This window comes from Taeniopygia guttata, chromosome 2 (assembly GCF_048771995.1).
Source record: "Taeniopygia guttata chromosome 2, bTaeGut7.mat, whole genome shotgun sequence".
In the NCBI taxonomy this organism is placed as follows: domain Eukaryota; kingdom Metazoa; phylum Chordata; class Aves; order Passeriformes; family Estrildidae; genus Taeniopygia; species Taeniopygia guttata.
The window spans coordinates 72,067,925-72,090,474 of record NC_133026.1 but is presented as its reverse complement, the minus strand read 5'-3'; the positions used below and the strand labels follow the sequence as shown (position 1 = coordinate 72,090,474).

The 22,550-nt window shown below is 41.4% G+C and overlaps 1 protein-coding gene and 1 long non-coding RNA gene across 4 annotated transcripts in view; one reads left to right on the top strand and one right to left on the bottom strand.

Annotated features, from left to right (window-relative positions):
- LOC115493791 (uncharacterized) overlaps positions 1-13,076 on the top strand; it is a 32,126-nt gene extending 19,050 nt beyond the window's left edge. For both annotated transcript variants that reach the window (XR_012053957.1, XR_004367035.3), the window contains 2 exons: positions 9,408-9,458; positions 12,722-13,076. This is a non-coding gene — a long non-coding RNA (uncharacterized lncRNA). The remainder of the gene's footprint in view (positions 1-9,407; positions 9,459-12,721) is intronic.
- CTDP1 (CTD phosphatase subunit 1) overlaps positions 12,857-22,550 on the bottom strand; it is a 96,040-nt gene continuing 86,346 nt past the window's right edge. For both annotated transcript variants that reach the window (XM_030265607.4, XM_072924197.1), the window contains exon 13: positions 12,857-13,883. In XM_030265607.4, the coding sequence (XP_030121467.4) occupies positions 13,742-13,883 (142 nt within the window). In that variant the 3' untranslated portion in view covers positions 12,857-13,741. The remainder of the gene's footprint in view (positions 13,884-22,550) is intronic.

The following is a 22,550-nucleotide window of genomic DNA, read 5'->3' as shown; positions in this document are numbered from 1 at the left end:
CTAAAGAAAAGGCTAATGCTGTTGGTGTGGGCTCTACTATACTCCTCTAACTCAACTAAATCATCAAGAACTTTATTACAAGGCTATAACAAGCAGGAGAAGTGGGGAAATCTATTGTGTGACTTATAGCAAGTATGTTGTATGAACATTGCTACAGTGATCATGGCCTTTTTGTACTAAAGGACATGAATTCCACCTGCAGATGCACATATGCAGTTTTGTATGGAAAAGCAGGAGGACATGTGGTTTTTTGCCTTGTGGCACTTGCAGACAGCAATGCAAGCACGGGGCGTGCACCCCAAGGGCTGATGCCTGCAGCAGATGCTGATAGCTGAGGAGCAGCTGATTTTCCAAGGGAGCGTCCTGCATCACTGGGCAATGGGATTTGACTTGTTTCCATTTCTTCTATCTCTGATTTATTTGGAAATAGGATACCAGGTTGCTGCAGGCACAAAATCTGGTGGCTTTCAGAGGACTGAATTGTATGTTGGGCAGCACCACTCCCTTTCACCAAAACAATAGGAAGGACAAGGACCTCCTTTTAGTTCTGTTGTTTCTGGGTGCGGGAGTGGGAAGAAGTAACACAGTTGTATCCCTTTTTGTTTTCTACTCTGAGACAGCATGATGGGATGTGCTGCCACACATCAATATGGGAGTCAGGTGCTCTCCCAGCATGGAGCAAGGACATCCTGGGTCTGCTGAAATTAGTAGGATGGCAGCCTTGGGCTTGTTGGGAATGCAAAAGTTGTGACAAGCCTGAAGGACTCATGCTAGGATCCCGGGCAGCTTCATCTTCCAAATAACCACTGCCCAAATATCCCAGAGAAACCCCTTCCCATAGCAGGAAGGGCACACACTGAGCACCTCTCCAACCTCTGCAGTCAGCTGAGAGGAGCTGAAATGGCAAAGGGAGCTCAGAGATGCTCATGAGGATGGTCTGCAGTCATGCTACTCAGTTGAGATTTTCATAATTCCAATTTATAATTGAAAACCTTTTCATTCTCTAACAAGCAGTGTGACAAGCATCTCTAATGAAGATGTGTGGTGAAAACCAAGAGAAGATGTTTAGCAAAGAAAAAGAAAGCTTTGCAGTGAACCATGAATCATGTTTTGGGGATCCCTGGTGAGTGCACGCTGCTTCAGGGACCTGACCAGGCACTCACAGGCCCTGCTGCAGCGTCCACAGGGCATTCCTCACTCCACACCCACATCTGTGAGACACAGAATCAAAACCCAGTCAGAAACCATGGCAGGACACAAGGTTTGCTGTGCTGGGTACAGCAGCAACACAGCTAAATGCCTGGAAAGGCCCCAAGTGATGTTAGAACCAAGTATGCCATAGAGCACCCCTGAAGCAGGGTCCATGTGGGGACAGCTGGGCAGGCTGGTCCCCACATGTCACAGCAGTGACAGACCCTGTGCCAGCGAACAAAACCCTTCCTGCAGCACAAAGCGAGAAGTGAGTCAGTTCATGACTCCTCTAGCACCTGGCAGAAGGAGGGAGCATGAAGCTCAGCAGGAACTCCTCCCCTGTGTCGGGATGCATGGAACATGGGTGAGGGAATGCACTTAGCAAGGAGGGGCTCCCACTCATGAAGGCTTTTCCTGTAGAAGACTCAAGTCCATGCCCAGGCTCACAGGCATTGTGATTCTTTGTGAAAAAAGTGGGTAGAGAAAACAAAATAAAATTCAAATCAATTATGTTGTTCAGTCTCTAAATTAATCCAATTATGCAGCAGCAATCTTTGCTTAATGCCCAGAAGCTAGAAATGATGGTTAGAGAAGTTGTTGGGGAGATCAGTTGGTGATTACAATAACCAGCAATGGAAGATATTATTCTGGAAGTAAAGTGGTGTGTGTGGGGGGGGGGGGGGGGGAGAGAAAATACTCTATTATATTCAACCTTCGCTCAAAGTATATGCTTAGCTATTACAGGATAATGCACCAGAGCTAACCAAGCACAGTGCTGCCTCCAGGTCTCAGCAAGGAAGAAGCTGAAACTTGCTTATCGTTCTTTACTAAGAAAAGCTCCCAGCACTGTTATTATGGAAGTACAGCTCTTAATAACCATTGCACAGTCGTGTTCTGGAACAGTTTGCCCACACAATGTCTCTGCCTCTGTCAGGCAGGCTGCTAAAAGCCTATTTTTATATTTTCAGAATTTATTCTTCAAATCAATTTGGTGCAGAAGCTCAGCTTCAGGGCCTTAATGTTTTTCATAGAATGATAGAATTGTCTGAGTTGGAAGGGACCTTGAAAGCCCATCTAGTCTGGTACCCTCCCTGCATTAAGCACAGACATCTTCAACTACACTAGGTTTCTCAGAGCCCTGCTCAGCCTGGCCTTGAATGTCCCCCAGGATGCAACATCCATAGCTTCTCTGGGCAACCCGTTCCAATGTTTCACCTCTCTCTTCATAAGAAATTTCTTCTTTATATCTAGTCTGAATTTACCCCCTTTTAGTTTACAAACACTCCCTTTGTTCTATCCCAGCAGGCAGCGCTAAAAAGTCTGTTCTCACCTTTTTCATAAGCCCCCTTTAAGAACTGAGAAGCTGCAATGAGGTCTCCCGGAAGCCTTCCCTTCTCCAGGCTGAACAATCAGACTCTGAGTCTTCATAGAAGACATACTCCATATTTGTGGCCCTCCTCTGGACTTGGTCCAACAGGTACTGAGGACCTCAGAGCTGGAGGCATCGCTCCAGGTGGGCTCTCATCAGAGCAGAGCAGAAGGGCAGAATCCCGTTCCTTGCCCTGCTGCCCTCACTGCTTTTGATGCAGCCCAGGACAGGATTTATTTTCTAGACTGCAAGTGCACATTGCTGCTCTCCATCTCGTCATCCCCCAGCCTGCATTGGTACTGGGGTTTGCCCTTATGCAGGAGCAGCACCTCACACAATTTTTAACATGGGTGGCCACACTGGGCTTCTAGCTTAAAGCAGGAAAAGACAGAGGAGGAGCAGATGCAAACAAGAATGTAGTCTTGTTCTAATCAGTCAGTCTGTGTGCACACAGGCAACCAGCCTGTTCAACCATTTCATTGGGCCTCTTGAAAGCACTGAGGAAGAACTGCACGTTGATAGTTTCAAGATGGCACATTAGAAATATTTTAAAACTTTTGGCCCAAAATACCAGGATAATGGGAAGGGAATAGCAAGTGGAAATTCTACTGATAGCCCTAGATGATTTTCACTCAGTGCCTGCATCTCAGGTAGTCTTCATGGGGGCAAAAATTGTCTGAAATAAAGGATTCTCATGAGTTTTGTGGGGGACTTATATTCATGTCACTGCATTGAAGTCATTGGTGTGTGGCATGATTTGCGTCCCTCTCACCCCAAATATTCTGAATTTTGGTCTAGCTTTCTTGTTTTGTAAGATACTTCATAGCAAGATTTCATCTTTGAGCTGTAGCTCCTCTCTTCAAACTGCATCATTCAGATCCTCTCTGCTGTAAAACAGATGCACCCTCCCATGCCCAATATCACACATCAGAACATAAAGAATATATTTATAAGATATTCAACTCTGAAAATACTTGCATGTAATTTCTGAGGCAGTATCCTTGCTAACACTGGAAGAATCTGTTCCCAATATTGCAGCCCACGTGCTCCTCAGAAAATGTTTCTTTGAGCTGTGTCAAAATTTCACAAGAGATTTGAAGGAGTCTCATTTCAACTCAGTGGGAAAATCTCATATTGTTTACCTCATTACACCTTGTTGCTTCAAGACTACTATTATTATTCATAGCCCCTCACATTAAAAAATTGCATGTAAACCCCCATGAAGCTCTGAGCTCAGCTTAAAAATCACCAGATATACTCATGGCTGAGCTTTTGAGCTCTTTCACAGTGCAGCCAGGACAGCATTTCAAAGTTTGCTTCACAACCTGAAGGAGTAGAGAAGAATATTCACATTTTCCTAAAGTGCAAATTGAAATTCCTGTTCACAGACTCCACTGTTTTAAGCGGAGAGTTGGTAGCAGCCAGTAGCAGAAGTGTGTCATAAGAGTGCTGCAGCAATATCTACAAAGGTATTAGAGGATAATTATTAGCTAAACATCTCCCAAGAAAGCCAAGTGAACATCATAACATGAGAGCTACAAGCAGTGAACCTTCAGTGCCATGTTAGGAAACCCTGCACAATGAAGGCAGTTTTTCCTTTGTGCTCTCTAGGTTTCCAACTACTTCCACAATGACCTGGACGAGCATCCTGAAATTAGTGTTAAATTCTTACTTCTGACCTGAAAGGTGGTCCATAATAGCTTCCAGATATGCCAGAGAACACCTCCTCAGCCTTTGTGATCTCCTTGGAGGGCTCCAGGGTTTCATCAAGGGAGACACAGCAGTTTCCACCAGGTAGGAGCTGCCTGCCTGGGAGCTCCATGGTGTCCCACAACCCTTTGCAGCACAAAGACAACAAGCAATGGGGGGATCTAAGAAAAGCAACACATTTTGTGCCCCTAATACCATGACCTGGATTCCAGATGAGGCTGCTGGGGCATGGAGCTCCTGCTGACTGTGAGAACCTGCTTCACCCAAACCCAGGCAGAGACCTGCACACAGGGGCTGTCTTATGGAATTATAGAATAGTTTAGGTTGGAAAAGACCTCTTAGCTCATTGAACCTGTTAACCCAGCATTGCCAAATCCACCACTGAACCATATTTCCTGGTGCCACATCCACATACCTTTTGAACACTTCTCTCTGGACAACCTGTTCCAATGATCATCCTCTCAGTAAAGAATTCTTTCCTAAGATCTAAGTAAACCTCCTCTGGTAAAACTTGAAGTGCATTCCTCTTGTCCTATCCCTTGCTACTTAGGAAAAGAAACCGTCCCCCACCTGGCCAGACCCTCCTTTCAGGCAGTTGTGGAGTGATAAAGTCTGCCCTGAACCTCCTTTTCTCCAGACTAAACACCCCCAGCTGCCTCAGCCACTCCTCACTGGACTTGTGCTCCAGACCCTTCCCCAGCTTCGCTGTCCTTGACACACTCCAGCATCTCAATGATTGCACTGTGGTGAGGGGCCCGGAATGTCCTGCTCCGGGCTGCTCCAGGGGGGCTGAGCTGCAGCGGAGTTGCAATCTGTTCCTCTGCAGCGCGGGCAGCATTTTTGTTATTTGCTCTCTGAAAGCAGCAGCTGTTTCTGCGCTGCCACTCGAGTCCCAGCCTGTGCTGCAGCACAGCAAAGCACCGTGACCAGGGCTGCTTTTTGGACGCCGCACTCTTCGGGCAGCAGCTGCTGCATCCCCGCCCCAGAGCGCTCGGGCGGGGGAGGCCGCGCACAGCTCAGCTGGGACAGGGACGTGGCACGGAGGCAGGCGACATCTATTAACGCTGGGGAAGCAGAGAGCAGCTGAAGGCTGCGGGCAGTCCCGTAATGAGGCAAACGATATAAGCTGGGGATCAAGCAGGAATTACTCACAGACTTCTTCTTCAGCACTTCCACTGCGGTTGCTAGTGCCTCTGCCTCACAGATGTCAAATGCAGGCAATTCAAAGTTACGTAAAGCCACAGCCGAAATTAACCCCTGCTGTGCCCCAGTCTGCACCTAGGGCACCCTCCTGTTACGGAGCAAAGCAGGGGCCCTGCTCCGTGGCCTGTGCATGGGCTGCGGTTCAAGGAGAGGAGTAGGTGTTGGGCTAATACAGCCCTGGGCACATTCTGTAGAGGAGAATTTCTAATCTAATAAAACTCTGGTTTGCCCACTTCTTTCCCCTTATAGACTGAGGACCCTCTCATGTAAGGAAACAGTGTCCAGCCTTTGTTCATCTTTCCTTGCCTGATGGGTATGTTCAGATGGATGCACACCAAGCATAACCTCTGTAGTGAGAGATAAGTTCTTCTGGTAATGCACAACTTTCAGACTTTTGAATTTCTCTCTTTCCTATCCCACAGCCCACCTGTTTTCAGCTCCTTAGCTGTCTTAGGGACGTTAAGAAAAAAAAGAGATTTAAAGTGCCAAAACCCAATAGCACTGAAAAGTGTCTTGGGTTGCTGGCAGGAGGAGCCAGCTGCAGAGGAAGATGGGCTTTGTGCCAGCAAGCTGAAAGCCTTTTCCACCAGCAAGGGAAGGGTGATGGTCAGTGAAGCAGATGGGTGCTGGAAGATGCACAGCTGCTCTTCTGAGGCAGGCTCAGAGGTGACACAGATTCCACAGGAAGCCCTGGAGGGAGGAGACCCAAGGAGGGTGCAGCTGATGGCTGTGTCCTGTGGACTCAGCACAGGGCTGCTGTGCATATAGGTCCTATGGTGGAGCTCTGCCTTGGTCTGACAGGTGGGCTGAGAGCTTGGATCCAAGGACAGAAAGCAAAAAGCAGAGGAATCAGATGGAGTGTTCTTTATTTGGTATTCAGTGTCAAGGAAAATAAAGCTTTTCTGTGGGTTGCAGCTATAAGATTACGAGAGAAAAAGCTGAATTATTAAAATATTTATTTACCCAAGGACATGTTGAGCTCTCTGAGGACCAAACTCATCCACTTAATTAAAACAGAGCACCAAGCACCATTTGTATTGGAACTAAGTGACATGTTTATTACTTATGTCCTGAAAGGGTCATACATATCCATAGTGGTACATCTGAAAAGATAAGCTTTTCTGACTTCTTGCTGTGCTCCCTGCCAGAAAAGCACCATCACCTGGTCTGAAGAGGAGGAGGAAGAGGCTGTTGCCTGTTACCAGATTTCTGAGAGAGACAGGACATGATTTATATTTAGAGTGAAGGATTGAGCTACCCTCAGGCTAGGCCTCTGAGAAGCAGCCTTGGTGGGGCCTGGAAGCCTTTGGCATAGTAAGAAAATAGTTGTTGCACAGTTAGAAATTACTTTAAGGTAATAATGGTGTTAATAGGTTTTCTGGGTGTGAATTAGTGTAGAGCTGCAGTGCAGAACTCTGGCCACTTTAAGGCAAAGACAAACAATGTTTGCTGACCAATGATAGTGTGCTCACAATTTGTAAACTATGTTGAAGTGTATATAAACTGCCATCTTACAGACAATAAACAGAGAACGTAGCTTTAACCATATTGGCTCAACCTGTGTTTTGTCCAATCCAGCCCCCCTTATTTTATAAGAAGTCCCTAGCTTCTGTTGCTGATGGGCTTTGCCTCTTACAATTGATCAAAAGCAACATTAGTCTGTGCTTCAGCAAGAACAGCTTGATTGCTGTGAAGGAGCAACAACATCCAAAATCTGATAGACAGTTTTGGGGACTTAGAGATGCTGACCTCCTGCAGAGAAGGGAAAGGAAGGAAAGGAAGGGACTGTCAGCTCTTCTGACAGTCCATGGTCAAGGTTTCTCCCTCATTATGACTGTCAGTAGAGGCCTGTCACTGAGATTCACTTTTTCAAGGCTTCCCCTGGCAGGTGTAGAAGGGACAGAGGAGAACTGCCCTGCTCTAAGAATAGACTTGGAGAAGGATGGGTGTTCTGTCATTGCCTATTAAACCCATGTGGTTTTGCAATACAGTTACTGTCTGCTAGCTCTGGTGAGAGTTTGGCTCAGGAAGATGGCAGTGGTGCCTCAGGAGGAAGGTCTGTCCCTATTCTGCTTGCCTATTGTTGCTGTTGAGGCAGGGACAGGAATGAAGAGACTCCATCTTCATAAGGCAAAGAATGAGCTTTATTAACAAGTAGCATTCCTCTTTTATAACCAGGATTGCTAAGGTGAAATATGATTGGTCTCAAAGTGAAAACCTTTCACCCCACTGGTGTACTATGAATAGCAGATGGTGGTAGAACATATCTATAAACAACATGAACAGAAAGATAATAATTATTTACATTCCACCCGGATTTTTTCCCAGGCTTAGCCTGGCAGAAACCTTTCTCTTTTTCTCTCTGACTGAACTGAGAATATCTACACCCAGTCTCCTGGCAAGATGCACTGATTCATGGAAAACTGCTCAATGGAAGAGGACAGTACATGGAAGGAACCCTTGGACACAGCTGTCCATCCCACAAATAGGGCAAAAAAATGCACTTTTACCTCTGTTGTTTCAGGTTAGTATCTGCTCTACCTTTAAAGTGCCTCTAAACCCACCCACCTCTAAACTAAGTCAGCCCAGCTTCATCTTGGGATGGAGATCTTTAGAAGTGCCATACATACTTACATCTGCCAGATATGGCTCCTTTTCAGGGAGCAGAGTTAGGATGGAGAGTGGAAAGAAAAGAGAATTAATCATCCTCTGCCAAGGGAGCTCTGACTCATGAGTGTTGGCACAGGCTCTGTGGGCATGAGACCTGCAGGGATGAGAACTCCAGGAGGTTTAAAAGGGCCCATGGAAGTCAGCAATGCAAACACATCAAACCCACCCTCTGCTCAGTGCACACGACAGAATCTGAGTCAAAATCAGCCCCCATCTCACCAAGGAAATGTTCTGAGTGCTCTGGGGTTGGGGTTTATGCCAACCCCACCCTTCCCTGGGATCAGGTCACGGGGCATTTCTACCACTCTCCAGACAAAAGAGGGAGTCACAAAGAATGAGAGGAGTGAAAGGAATAATTTGCTGTACCAGAAATAGAGTTTGCACAAAAGAGAGCTTGGCTTATAGTTTATGTCTGTTTCTCCACAGTTCTAGTGATCTTGTGTTCTAGGTGCCTGACATCCTTCTCAAATCCTGTTCCAAAATAAACTCTCAAGTAGCTCAAAAACTCATCACATATTTATTAAAATCCACACTCTCATTAACCAGTAGTGTCTGGTTCTGGACTTGAAAAAAAACAAGCTTCTGGCAATCATGCATCCTAAAGTTTCAGCTCCTTGAGAAACGTGGGGGTGAAAGCCATACCTACTTTATGCCTCCTCTGTCTTAGCCAGCAATTGTGCTCCTTGTGTTCACTTTTTTCCTTTCCACTTCCCCTAAAAAAAAAAAAAAAAAAAGTTAAAAAAACCCGTATCTTTTTACTGTGAGGGGACAACAAAGGCTGTGGACTCTCCATCCCTGCAGACATCCAGATACTGACATGGACATGGACATGAACAGGTGACCCTCCCTGCTTGAGCAGGGGATTAGACCAGATTAACTCTAGAGGTCCACTCCCATTCTGTCATGCAAATATTCATGACAACAGATCTACTCTTTCCCTTGGAGGAGAAAGATAACAGGATTCATGTGGGCTCTGAGGAGGCCCAGGAAACAGCTGGCCTGGTTCTTGGGGACAATGACCTAACAGCTGCTGGGAATGGTTTAGTTGATCTTCATGGGAGGCCAGACCAGAAGCAAAGGTTTTTCCATTTATGGTTATAAACTGTATGACACTGAGGAATAAATTCCTAAAAGAAGGATATTCCTTTTTCCACATACAAGCACCCACACCCAGCCTACAAAAAGGCAGTATTTTCACTTCTCTGTACTATTTGTTACAGCAGTTGCTAGAGGTCAACTCTCTCTCTCTCTCTCTCTCTCAAAGCCAGGTCAGCAGAAAGAGCACAGAACATGCAGCTGCAGCCTATCAGTACAGGTATGTATGCCTGCTGTAGGTGATGGTGCCTGTGGGACTGGGTACTGCTGCCTCCTGTTCCTGAGAGAGGGAAGGGAGAGGAGGCTGGGCCAGGCGCTGGGCTCCAAACACTTCTGAAATAACAACAGAAAGTAGGATTGGATAGGAAAAATGAATGTATAAAGGCTTTCCTGCAGGTAGTGAGAATTGGGAGTATTTTCAGCCTGAATTTTCAGCTACATGATGAGATTCTCTCCCTTCCTTCATGTCGGAGTCCAGGATATCTCTCTGGCTGCCCTGGCTGTCTTGAGACCCTGGCATGAAGTGGGCTCGGAAATCCTGGCATGAAGTCAAAAACACCTGTGGCTTTGATTTTAGTCTGTGGAAAACTGCCAAGTTTATACAAGGCATTACAAGCCACAAGGGTTTGAGTAGTGTGATATTTGAATTAACACAGGGTGGAAAACTAGAAATGTGGGTTTTTTAGAATATAATTCAGGGGGTCAAGATGGAGGAATTTGGGCATGTTCTGGCTTTCTTCTCCTTTGTCTTGTTGTCCATGTCTTGGTATGATGGTGACACTTTTCTATTGGTTCAAAGTAGGGATTCACTGTCTAACATAGATGATAGGAATTGGTAATAAATTGTAAACATAGACATGTAGTTTTGAGTATGTAATGTGGGAGCTGCCTGAGGCTCAAGGGCAGATAGCCATTGCTTTCTTTCTGGATGGAGCTTGGCAGGTCAGAGAATGTTATAGATAAGAAAAAATAAACAGCCTTGAAAACGCAATTGGAAACATTCCAGACTCCTTCTTTGGCTGTGTTGGGCTAGGGAAGCAAAGACTCTTTATGATCTCTCAGGGTCACCCTGACCCTCAGAACCCCGAGAAATCGACACCTTAACTAAACCACTATGTATTTATTCTTCGACTTGTCTTCTACTGCAATTTTCACTGTAGTAAAATTAGGCAGAGCTGAGAAATGTTTAGGTACAGCTCCAGGTTTGTGTATGTGTATTTTCACACTTGCAAGACAGTCACCTATTCCGCAAGCAGTAGTGCCAAGAAGGAAAATTGAGACTTCCCACCCTTCACAGACGATGTTACTATCTAACACAGAAAACTCGAGTCCTTCACATATACACACAACCCAACAGGGAAAGTATCTGCATGCTGGGAGCTTTTTGCATCTCAGCGCTAAGCAAAGGCTCCCTCTTCTTCCCCTGTCCCCAGCACAGGCACAAGGAGAAAAGCTTGGCCACTATGTGATTATTTTTGCCTTTATCACAGGTCCTACTACATCTCCATCCCTGGAAACTTTTGAGGCCAGGCTGGACCAAGCTCAGAGCAACCTGGTCTAGTTCAAGATGTCCCTGCTCATTGTAGGGAGAATAGACTATGTGACCTTTTAAGGTCCCTTCCAAACCAAACTATTCTATGATCCCCATCAGAGCTGTGATGTCTTCTCATTCTCTTAAGATTTAAGGGCAAGACAAGGAGAAAGTAAAACTATTGGTCTTTAAATCAAAATGATGGATCTTCCCAGTTCTTAAATAACCATGAGCCCTTAGGAGCCATCTTTCCTAGCCAGCAGCAATAGTACACACTTAGAAAGCTTGACGAAGCAAGGTGCCCTTTCTGTGCTCATTTCCACACCCGGTACCCTTTCAGAAACCATTACTGCCTAGTGAGTTCAACCACCTCACTGGGAATCTGTTCCATGCTTCAGCTGTGCCCTCCCTGGTAGCAGGTCCTTGCTAGCTACCTAATGTACAGAAGTAGGACAGAAAGGCAGGCTAAAACACCTAGTGAAAATATCTAGGTCACTTAATGAAGAGTTAAACTCATTCCACAAAGCACATTTGTTGCTTTTCCCAGGATGCTCCTGCACCTTCAAAAAAGTGTAAGCTAGTGGGAGTGAGTGACAAACTTCATACATTCAGAGACTTCTTGCTGGCAGGTTAGAATGGGCATTTAACTTACCATCTATCAAATCTTCAGTTTCCACTTTTCTCTCCCACCTGTGCACTCAGCACAACCACCTGATTGAGCAGCTTACTTTTCAGCAGAAAGCAGATTTGGTGCCTTTGGGGCTGCTCTGGCAGTGAGCAAGGAATTGCTCAACCCTCCCTGTGCTAGGTCTCCCCTACTACAAGGGCTGGAGGGCAGGGATTGTTAAAAGATACTGGAGTGCTGATGGCTTTTAGGACTCCTGCCCAGACCACCCCGTTCCACCAGTTAAACCATCATCCATAAAATAACACTGGAAGACAGATACAGCCTCTCTCACCAGACAGCTTGTCTGCAGAGGATCTCCCCACAAGCACTGTGAGGCAGCTGCGGTGCCAGGGATACAGCACCCATCAAAGTCTGGCTTTGCTTGCTGGCTCCATTTAAATTCAGAGCTTAAATGCTGCCCCAGAATTGCGTGACTAGCAAAGACCATCAGCCAGAACAAGTCTCTGCTGAAATGTGCACTGTCAAGTCATTTGCAGCATCACGGTGACCCAGAAAGCTGATGTTATTTCACATTATTTCAAGTGGGGTTTTAAGAAAACACAAAACACGCCCCACAACCCCTGGCATTTTAGTATTTAATTAAGGAGTCATCCTCTGGTAGCTGGGGACGCTGTACTCAGGTTGCTGAAAAAAAGAAAATATTCTGACTTTCCATTTTACAAGCATTAGTAATTTTCTTCTGTTATATGATGAAAAGTCACTAGGAGACAATCCTGCTTGTTTTCACAGAGAGCTACAGCAGGCAGGGCACTGAAGCATTCAGACGTCTGGTACCTGTGTAAATGCCCAGGAAACTGAGCAGTTTCCCACAAAAGCCACCATTTTTGTCTGTGGATGCTGACTTTACATTTTGAAGTGGAGAAACAGTATTAATCTGAAAAGGCTCTTGTATTTTATTAATCTTCCTTTTATTGTCATCATGAAGCTTTAAAATTAGAGTGCTATTTGTAAAACAGCTTAGATTCTACCAAAACGTTCTGTTTTACTGCTAAGTGGAAAAATGAAGTATTTCTGCACCAGAAATACTTCTTCCTTTTAACCATGACATGCAAACTAACAAGCCTTCTTTTGCAATCATATTGTTAAAAGGATCCAAGCTCTAGCTGCTAACAATTGAGAATAAACCATGGTCCTAGCCACAGAAATTCAACACCAGAGAGACAACTCTTATGGTAATTTCAGAGGCCAGTCAAAGACACCTGAGCAAAGTCAGATGTTAGAGTCCATGAATCTTCTGAGCCAATGTTTCTCTTCTGTCCTTCAGCTACCTGCCTGAACCTACAAATTTGCACCTACCTTCAATATTTCACATTATTTTCATGCAGAATAAAGGAAAGATAATACAGAAAAGAGTCTTATGTTTGATGGAAGGAAATGAACAGCAAAGAGAAACAAAGCATACAAAATGAACCTTTATTAAATGGAAGAAAATCTGTTTTGTGGGTCAAATATGAAATAGAATATACAAAAACTTTACATCAGACCTCTTGTCAAAGAAATTAAATTCTATCTAGACTGAAGTAGCATTTGTTCTTGCCAAGACATCATGAATGGGTGAATATGCTTCTTGTGGCAGTACAGGATCACGTAGTCTGCTGTGCTAAATTTCTGGTTACAAAGAAGAAAAGTTAAAAATCTAAACAACGTCTCTAAAGAACTCAACTATTCAAAAAGTAACCTAAAACCATGAATGTTGATGACTATGTATTCTCTTATGAGCAAATGGCAGGTGGGTCAAGTGCAGAGTTCACAAAGCTTGCATATCACGTTCTCTGTTTCTATACAAATATAAATCGTTCTTTTTTATTTCAAAACTCCTTTTATATTTTATAGCTTTATTTGTGGAAAAGGATGACCAGTTTGTCAGGTGCCTGCTGTACTACCCAGACAATTCCATATCCTTTATCTCCTCCTTTTTCTGAAGATCGTAACCCATAAAGCACAACCTGCAATATTTTTAGAAACTTGATGTATGTTTAACACAAGTCTTTGTACCACTGTCCTGTACATGAAGGTTCTGCAGAGCTCCTAACGTCTTTGGCATAGCACACCATGTCCCATTTAATACTTTTTTTTGCTTAAAAAAGTATATTTCATTTTGTAAAACAACTTAAAAACATCTATTTCTGATTTTGTAAAATAGCATATCACCTCTTGAGATGCTTTGCAAAATATACACACACATTTTGGTAAAACATTGGGTACTGACATAAGGGACTAATCTGAAGTCCGATCTGCTTATGAGAAGTAAATATAATTACAAATTCTGTCTTCTGCATGAATCTCACATGAAGTGGTTCAGTTCAGCTTCAAGTGCTGCTGCCATTTCATCTGCTTCAGAACTGCTTCCTTCCTCATCTTCATTGCTGGATTCTTTACTGGTTTCACTGGCAGCATCATCTTCATCCAGTTTGCGCTTGTAACCCCTAGAAGGACAGACAGAGACAAGACCTGTGAATGGAGGTGTCTCAGTGCTTACTGAGAGACTCATATTCAACATGAGAAAAAGTGAGGCTAAAGGACTCATCTTTTTTCAGGCCTAGACAAAAAGTACAGCACTTGCTTTTTCATGAACTAACAGTAGCCAGTTCACACAATTCATTTTTTAATAGCTGTTATGTACTGTCAGCGGTAGGTGCAAAGAACCAAAGCAGTGTTAATTTGTTTCTTCCATTCTTCTGAAGAAAGTATGAGACTGTTTGAAAATAATGAGTAGATTTGCATTCCTCTTGCATCCCAAAAGAAAGAAGAAAGCCATTGTGTGAAAGAGATATTACCAAAATACAAATGTTGTTGTATGATTTTGAAATATTGAAGTTTCTGCTTTTTTTATAAAAGTAAAACCATGACTGATGAACCAAATCTCACTGCACCAGCCTGTACACTTTCATGCTTCCAAACTTTGAGGTCCCCTCCTTCTCTTTTGTGTCTCTTTGGATTAGTCCTGCCAGGCTGAACAACACATTTCTTCACATCTCCAGAGAATGAACCAGTTTAAACAGGAAACTGATGTGCACCATACCCTGCTAAAAGAATCACGTTCCTGGTTCTGAAAGATCTCCAAGGAAAATCTAACACTTCAACTGGGACATAGCCATAAGCAAAAGAATTTGGATTTGTGGAATCCTAAAATCTCTTTTCCTTGCCAAAGGGAATTATATACCAAACATGTACTTCTAAGACAAAAATAAAGTTGAGATTTTCACATTGCACAGAATTCATAATGAGATGTAGAAGCACCTTCAAAATCCTTCTGGATAATTTGTTCAAATTTCAAGCAGAAAAATACACGCAGAGGGGCAGGCATCTCTCAAATAACTTTCCTTGCTGAGTGGAGTTTTGTTAAGAAGAGCATGCACCCACTTGCAGTAATGAGAAACTCATAAAATTATCTATTTCAGCTAAAAGTAGTAATTTAACAATAATCCTCTTACTTCTGAGAGCATAGAGAAATAGCATATAGCAAGAAAGATCTGATAAATACTGTAATGAATTATACATATCCAAAAGAAATAAAGGCAAAGATTAAGAGTCAAACTTGTGAGCTTGTAAGCAATGCTGAAATACATAGCAATTTTAATTTACACAGACACTTTCCTGCTTTTCAAGAAAGACGAATGCTCATTAACCCTAACTGCTTGGTTTTTGGGCTGGTTGACTGACACCTGACTTGCCCTTTCTCAGCTTTTCAGGGAGATGGACAAGGTGTGGTGGGAAGTCAGAAAGGAAGTCCAAATCAAAATAGGAAGTGAACAGTACTATGTTCCACCTTCCCTTTCTGCTGCAGCTGTGGGACAAAAAGAGACACTGCTGCTGCTTTACAGAGCACTTCCTCCCACTATGTCAGGTGGGTTTTGTTGTTGAGCACAGGGTGGTAGAAGTTCTATTCCTGGGAGGCAAGGCTGAAACTCTGGGATACACTCTGGGCTCTAAATCCCTAACAAGGAAAAATGGGATGAAGTAAAAGTGTTACCTGAATACTTTGCTACTGAAACTTAAATGTGGTGTGCTGAAGCAGTTTCAGGGCACTAAATGTAGCCTAATTCACAATAAAAAGCAGTTTCTCAAGCATAACAGTGATTATTTCCATGCAGCCTCTATTAGCATGCAGTTTGGACAAGGAAGCTTCCATGCTTAAAATGCCCAACTGGAAGAAATCTCAGCACATTTTCATTAAAAGCTATACAAATGTATAGAGCCTTAGCAACACTTGCTGACTTAATGATGATTTCAGCCTGCAGAGCTACAGTGCTATTTCAAGCATTAATGATACTATTAGCAAAGAAAAGCTAATTGGGAGTTAAAGAAACATGAAAGAGTCTTACTCAGCAGAAGAAAAAATTAGTGCATCTTTAACAAGTAGAGGATACGAAGTACACAGGCAGTGCTAACTGAGAAATAAATATAAAGTCATGAAGGGAATCTATATCACAATGCTCACAGCTGAAAACATTTGTATTCATCTGTTTGTAAGGCTGCATCCATGGAATCTGATGGTATTTGCCCACTGAAAAATGAAATTAGCAATCTGACATCTGTCATTTACACATATGAAATGTACACACAGCTTCAGATACTGTAATAAAGGATGTGTCAGGACAAGCAGGCTTTTAAAGCCCAAATACTGTAATTTACTGGGACATAAATCAATAGCACAGATCTCATAGAAAAGAAAAAAAGGGCCGATGAAGAAATACAAGAAATAACAGCTCAACTTACTGCCAGTTCATTATTTCTTGAAAGTGCAGAACCGTTAATTTACCAAATAATTACAGCAAAGACTAGCAAAATGATTAATTTATGCAAGAAAATAACTTTTTAAATTTCAATGTATTTCAAAGCAACTAGATTTTGGTGAGGGCAATCAACTAAATACAGGGATCTGAAATACTCAGTGTGACTAATTAATTAAAGCATGGAGCTCCAGCTCACAAAAAGACTTTCCATAAACCTTAATGGATGCCTCTCTCATATTTCATCCCTCATTCAGTTGCATCAACAGTATCTTTGGAAATCCAAAAGCCTGACCATTATCTGTTTTGTCAGTTCTTGTTATTTCAGCAAGGCTAGAATGACAGCTCTGTTCAATCTCAATATGAAACATTAGTCACTTATAGGGAGGAAAAAACCATGAAAAAAAGAAACCAAAAAAGAAAACACAGCTAAGTATTAGTTCTCTATAGAAAAAAAAAAAACAAAAAACCCCAAAAAAATCTCCTAAATGTTAGCATTTTTTTCATTACGATATAAAAATCTTTCAGTATTTGTGTACTGTAAACTGCAGCTTCACAGGTATTCAAAAAACATTTAAATGAGTATTATGATATAAAACAAAAAGTTAATCCTGACAGAAGTAAAGAGGAAGGACATCAGGAACACAGAGCTGCTTTTTTTCTTTGCAAATTCAGAAAAGAGAGATTACACTCTGTTCATAATTTCTATCTTCAGAGAAAAAGCAGTATATCCCCATGGTGGCGTATCTCTTACCATAACAAATGATTTACAATGTATATTTTCCTCACTGTTTTGTGCCCATTGTTTGTCATTTCCAGTTTCAGAGCCATAGTGTGTAGCACTTTTGAGTAGAAAAGTTAAGCTCATACAGGATTCCTTCCTACTATTTAAAGAAAATGATTCAGCAGTGTTGCAGACTTCCATTAGACTGATTTGCATTTTTATAACAAATTTTTCTCGACTGCTATTAAAAGCCAAACACATCGATAATAACTGAGTATCTTTAACCTCACATATGAACAACTGACAAAACACTGAATGCAGAACTTTAAATATCTGGCATCTCTGTGAAAAAACTTCTACAATCCAGATTTCTTTTCCCTTGCATTAAGTATTTTTCCTCTGCAATACCCAGTACTAGGAGGCCCACCGGTTCAAGTGCTGGAAAAATCCTTTCAAAAGAGAACTACATTTCATAAAATCTCACATATTTAAATGAATTGTCAAGAGATTTAAATAAACAATAAGTGCAATTCACAAATATATTAAAAATGAAAAGAAAAAACTATTTGTGATTATATACATATAAAAATAGTTTTTAGGAAAATTTCATATACAGAATGCTAATAAGAAATAGTGATATTCCAAATTAAGAGACAGGTTTACAAAGTTGCAACAGCACAAAGTGTATGCCTATAAAAATAGCACAGAAAAATTTACTGAAAACGAAAATTTATTTAGTTCTTGGTCAGTTAAAGTGACCACTAAAATCTGATTACAAAGTACAGGTCAAATGAAAACAGCAATCTTATGAATTCACTTTAAATGTAGTTCACTAAGAGAGCCATAGGGAACAAAGTGAAAGAAGTCCAGTATTTCTTGCTTCTATTGTTCTAAGGCTTTAATTTATAATTGGTTGAAAATAATGTTGGAAAAACATTCTTTTCTTAACTGAAAAGCAGATTGTCTCTGGTTTGTTTTACATCCCAATGGTACTCCTTTAAGAATTACAGCACTACATTAAAATAGAAACATCTAATTAGCAAAGGAACTCAAAGGGCAACATAACCCTTGCTTTAAACAAAGCAAACTTAAATCTTAAATTCAGAACCTTATTTTAAACTTGTAAATGAAAACTACAGAAAGTATTTAAATACATGTTTGTTCATATATCCTTTAAACTCCAAATACCCGCAAATCCCCATTGCTGTTCTGATAATGTGTAAACCCCTAATTTTTTGCAAGTTGATCTGACTTTTTTCAGTAGCTCCTAAAATCAGTACAATAACAAAGCAGAATCTGCAGACTAAATGTGTTTAGTCTTTTACAAGCAATCAGCTTACAGCATTGACCTTATAAATTAGGACTTCAATTTGCTACCAAATACAGCCAAGTTTCTCTTTAATGAGAACATTCACACAGCAGCCATAAGTAGTTTGGAAGGCAAGGGTTTGGAAAAGGCATTTTGAAACTGCGTGCTGCCTTCCAACATCATCACAGCCCTACAACACAACCTATACCACCCATGGCACGCCTCCAAAGCTCTGTGTGGAATGTCTGTCCTGGTCTCCACACACACCTAGACCACAGCTCTTTGTAAACTCCTTCCACAATGGAAAGAAGGTGATGTGGCATTTGGTAATGCAACTAGAATTTGACTTCCTTCTACAGGAATTTGACTGTGGGAACAATGTATTCAGACAAAGTAGTTCTCTGGCAATATTCTTCAGTTATGAAGAATTAGGGCTGGTTATCCAGTAAAACTCTTCTTCATTCCATTCCGAAGGTGCCAGCCCAGTACTTGGCTAACAAGCTTCAATGCCCTGAGCTCTGAGAACACACAAACTGAAAATCAATGTTGTGAACATTGTATGTTCACATGTATGTGAACAGGTTCCTTAAGGTTCCTTCCAAGCCAAACCACTCATCACGTGCCCTTTCATGTACACATGATACAGGAGTGAGCAATAGTCCACAGGCTGCCTGTAACTCAGGTGTCTACCCTCTGGCAATTTCCCTCAATCATCTGTGCAGGGACACTGGATTTTCTGTCCCCGTGCTCCTCCTCGGCACTAGCACAGCACACTGGCGGGCACACAGCCGTGGGAGCCAGAACAGCACCACCCCAAGCACTACTGGCAAGCTGCAGTGTGTGTTTTCACTTTTTGCTCACGCTGGGACAAACAGGATACTATTTAGCACTGCAGCAACAAATGCCAGACACCTCATGTATTTTGTCAAGAACTCATCCAATGCTGTCTGCAGGATTACAGGGTGATCCAGAAATCTAATATGCAGAAAAATTGTGCACTAAGAATGTTCCTTGCACAGCCTTGGGGTGCAGAGAGCCCCTGCAGTGGGAGGAACAGTGTGCTTTCAACGCTCCTCACAAAAACCTCTTCCAGGCACCCACCAATTCCAACTGACAGCTCCGAAGAGTATTTTAACTAACACAACAGTGAAGTGAGAGCTAATTAAATTCTGCTTTAAAATTTAGCGCACAATTCCAATGGTGAAAACTATTCTGGAAACTGAAAACATCCTACAACAGCTTTATGGGTAGTTCTCTGAACTAAACACTTAATGTATATTTAAATTTAGAGTATTTTAAGTCAGGAAGTCATGGAAAATTTAAAATAACACACTGTAGTAATTTCTGGATTCAACAAGGATAATTGGTAAATTTTGCTAAAATTGTCCCATTGATGAGCCTGTGTTTTCTTAATATTCAGATCAAGAAGAAAGTTTAATAACAAGAAAATCACCCCAACAGTGGTTTCTTAACAATATTAATGCTTTCTTTAAGAAAAATGTGATTTCTTAATAGTTAAACATTGGGATATTCCAAAACCAAACAGTGTAGCAATAAAACTTTAAAATTAAATGCTGTGTGATATTCTATGCACTGAACTAATTTAGATACAGGTAAAAATTAAATTGGATAATGTCAAACTGAAAGGTTGAACCTACAATTTTGCTTCTGTAATTAAATCTCAGAAATATAAACTGTGTCCCTAAAATATTACTTGTTATTAACCTCAGGTTGTTTAAAAATAATCCATGTAGTTATAAAACATATACAACATGCAATATAATTATTTCTATTTAAAAGGTGAAGATGACAGTGGAAGTTTTATATCAGACAACAAATAATCTTGTCATTGACATATAGAAGACAGCAAAAAATTAAATATACTTTTCACTATGTGGAATGCCAGACTGTTACCTGACACTTTCATAAGGGAAAATGCACACATGCACTCTAGCATGTCCCTTCTAAATCCTATTTGAAAGCTAAACCAGGCCTTTGTTGTTTGCATCTATTCTCTTTCCAGCTTCTTCTAGTTTACAAATATTACTTATTCTGACAATAAAAGTAAGACAGTAGCTCTGTAGAGATTCTGGGTAATTCTGGGAGGTTGTAATACAACTCAGAAGTGAGCAAAGAAAGTTTCAAGCCTTCCCGGCACCTGGGTGGGCATTGTACAGCAACTCTACTGGGATTTGGTTTGAAAAAATTATTTTGAAAATTGACTTATTTCTCAAACTAATTTCTGTTATAGGATGGCAATAGTCTCAGATAATGACGAAGAATAATGTCCTCCTTAGAGATCGAAATATGAGTCATTGCTTTAAAGAATGGTTGTATGTAATAAAAAATTAAAATGAAAAGTGGGCAAAAAACCTAGGATGTATGAGCAATTTAGACAATTCAAAACTATACATCCAAACAAGAAACTGGAAAAGAAAAGAGAAAAGTCAAACTGCCTTCATTTTTCTCACAGAAGCACAATGTGTATGTGGAGATAGCCACATGCCAATATAATGGAGAACCAACTCCAGTTTGAAGACCCTCAACACTGCAGAGTAATGCTTGAAATGCTGATTGGATTTGCTAGCATCACTTACAAGCACTGAGAATACTCTTCAACATGCATTATTTGGCTTCTTAAATTGTTAAGATGAAATTTAGCTGATAACACACTGACTGTGCTAATCAAGGAGGTTGGAATTAGATTTGGTATATGGTGGCTTTTTAAATAAAATACCCATAGATTACCTTAATCTGTAGATTATGGACTACACCAAGTTTAATTTGTCAAAGCCTCAACTGTGATTTTTACTAACTCTTCTCTTTGTCCTTGTTTTCAATAAATAATTGAGATTAAATTGCAAATACTAAACCAAACATCCTTCTAGGATGTTCATGCACTATTTTACTTGCAAGAATATTAATTAAGAACTGACAAAACACATCACTGACTCTATATGGATACTGGTAGTACTGTCATCGCCACTGAGGCACAAAAACCAGACTTCAAATTCCTTTAAAATGTTGTGTTCTATGGGCCAAAATACACATCCCCTTTCCACACATGTATATTCTTTCATGAAATCCACTAGATCACTCCTGCCAAAATACGTCAGATCTTCATCCTCCTCACATTGCCATGTGATTTAACTGAATAATCCCCCAGTTTATTGACTGTGCTGCCTGCCTCACAGTCTGGTAAACCAGTAGTCCACCACCTCTGTAGTCAGCTTCCAATGAGTATTTACTGCACAACAGTTGGGGAATTGGAGATGTTGTGAGGCTGTGGGTTACACCGTAATACCTGGGACTGAGATTGCTCCATCTAGCAATGGGCTGCAAGATTTCTTCTCTGTATCATACAGCATCTTCCTGCAATATTACATTTTTCTACTACTTATTTCTTTATCCCAATGGCAAGACATGTTATCTTGGCCCTCCTCACTTTTTCCTTCCTCAAATTCCTAGCCCTGACTACTTGGATTTTTCTTACTTATTTGTTGAAATTGTATGCAATAAGTATTTTTTCATGCATTAAAACAGGTTTTGGAAGACTTCTGGAGGCATAGCTGCATTACAACACAAAGATACAGAGAACTAGAAAATAATTTATCAGTATTAAAAGGTCAACACTTGACTTCAGATAGTCCATTTTGCTATAGGATATTTTAGAAAAGCTAGTAAGTTACAAAATGAAATGACATCAAGGCAGGAAGTCACTTCTCAGTAAAAGAAATCTCCAAAAATTTGTTAGACATTTGGTCTAGAAACTGCCAGGCTTCCATTAGAAACAGAGCAAAGTAGTGTCAAGTCGTGGTTTACAAATAAGAAAAATCTGAATTAAGGCTGTAAGAGTATCTGCCAAAACAACATGACTTTTACATCAGTTTTATAAGGTTAGCATAAATGCAGCATAAAAAACCATGCAATACATTTGAAACAGAATGCTAGCCATTTTTCTTTTGTTGAGCAATTCCAACAAACTCCCTAAAAAAATGGGTCTGCATTCATTAAATTTTGATCTCTACAATACTGGGTCAGTGAGCATCACCAATTCAAAGGCATGAACCAACCCCCAGCCTATGTGCCAAATGGAATCAGACTGCTGAGAATTTCCCGTACCTGTTGTTTTCACACCAGCTACGATGTGACAAACTACTCAGTGCAGCAGATCGCAACTCTCCTGGCTCACTGTCTTGGTCCCCTCTACAGTCTGATCTATGATTTTTTCTGTCGATATTTCTGGAATAAACTTGAATTAGCAAAGGCAATGTATACTTGATCTGTACTTTCTGGTGCAAAGCTGCAATTTTTTTTATAATGGTGC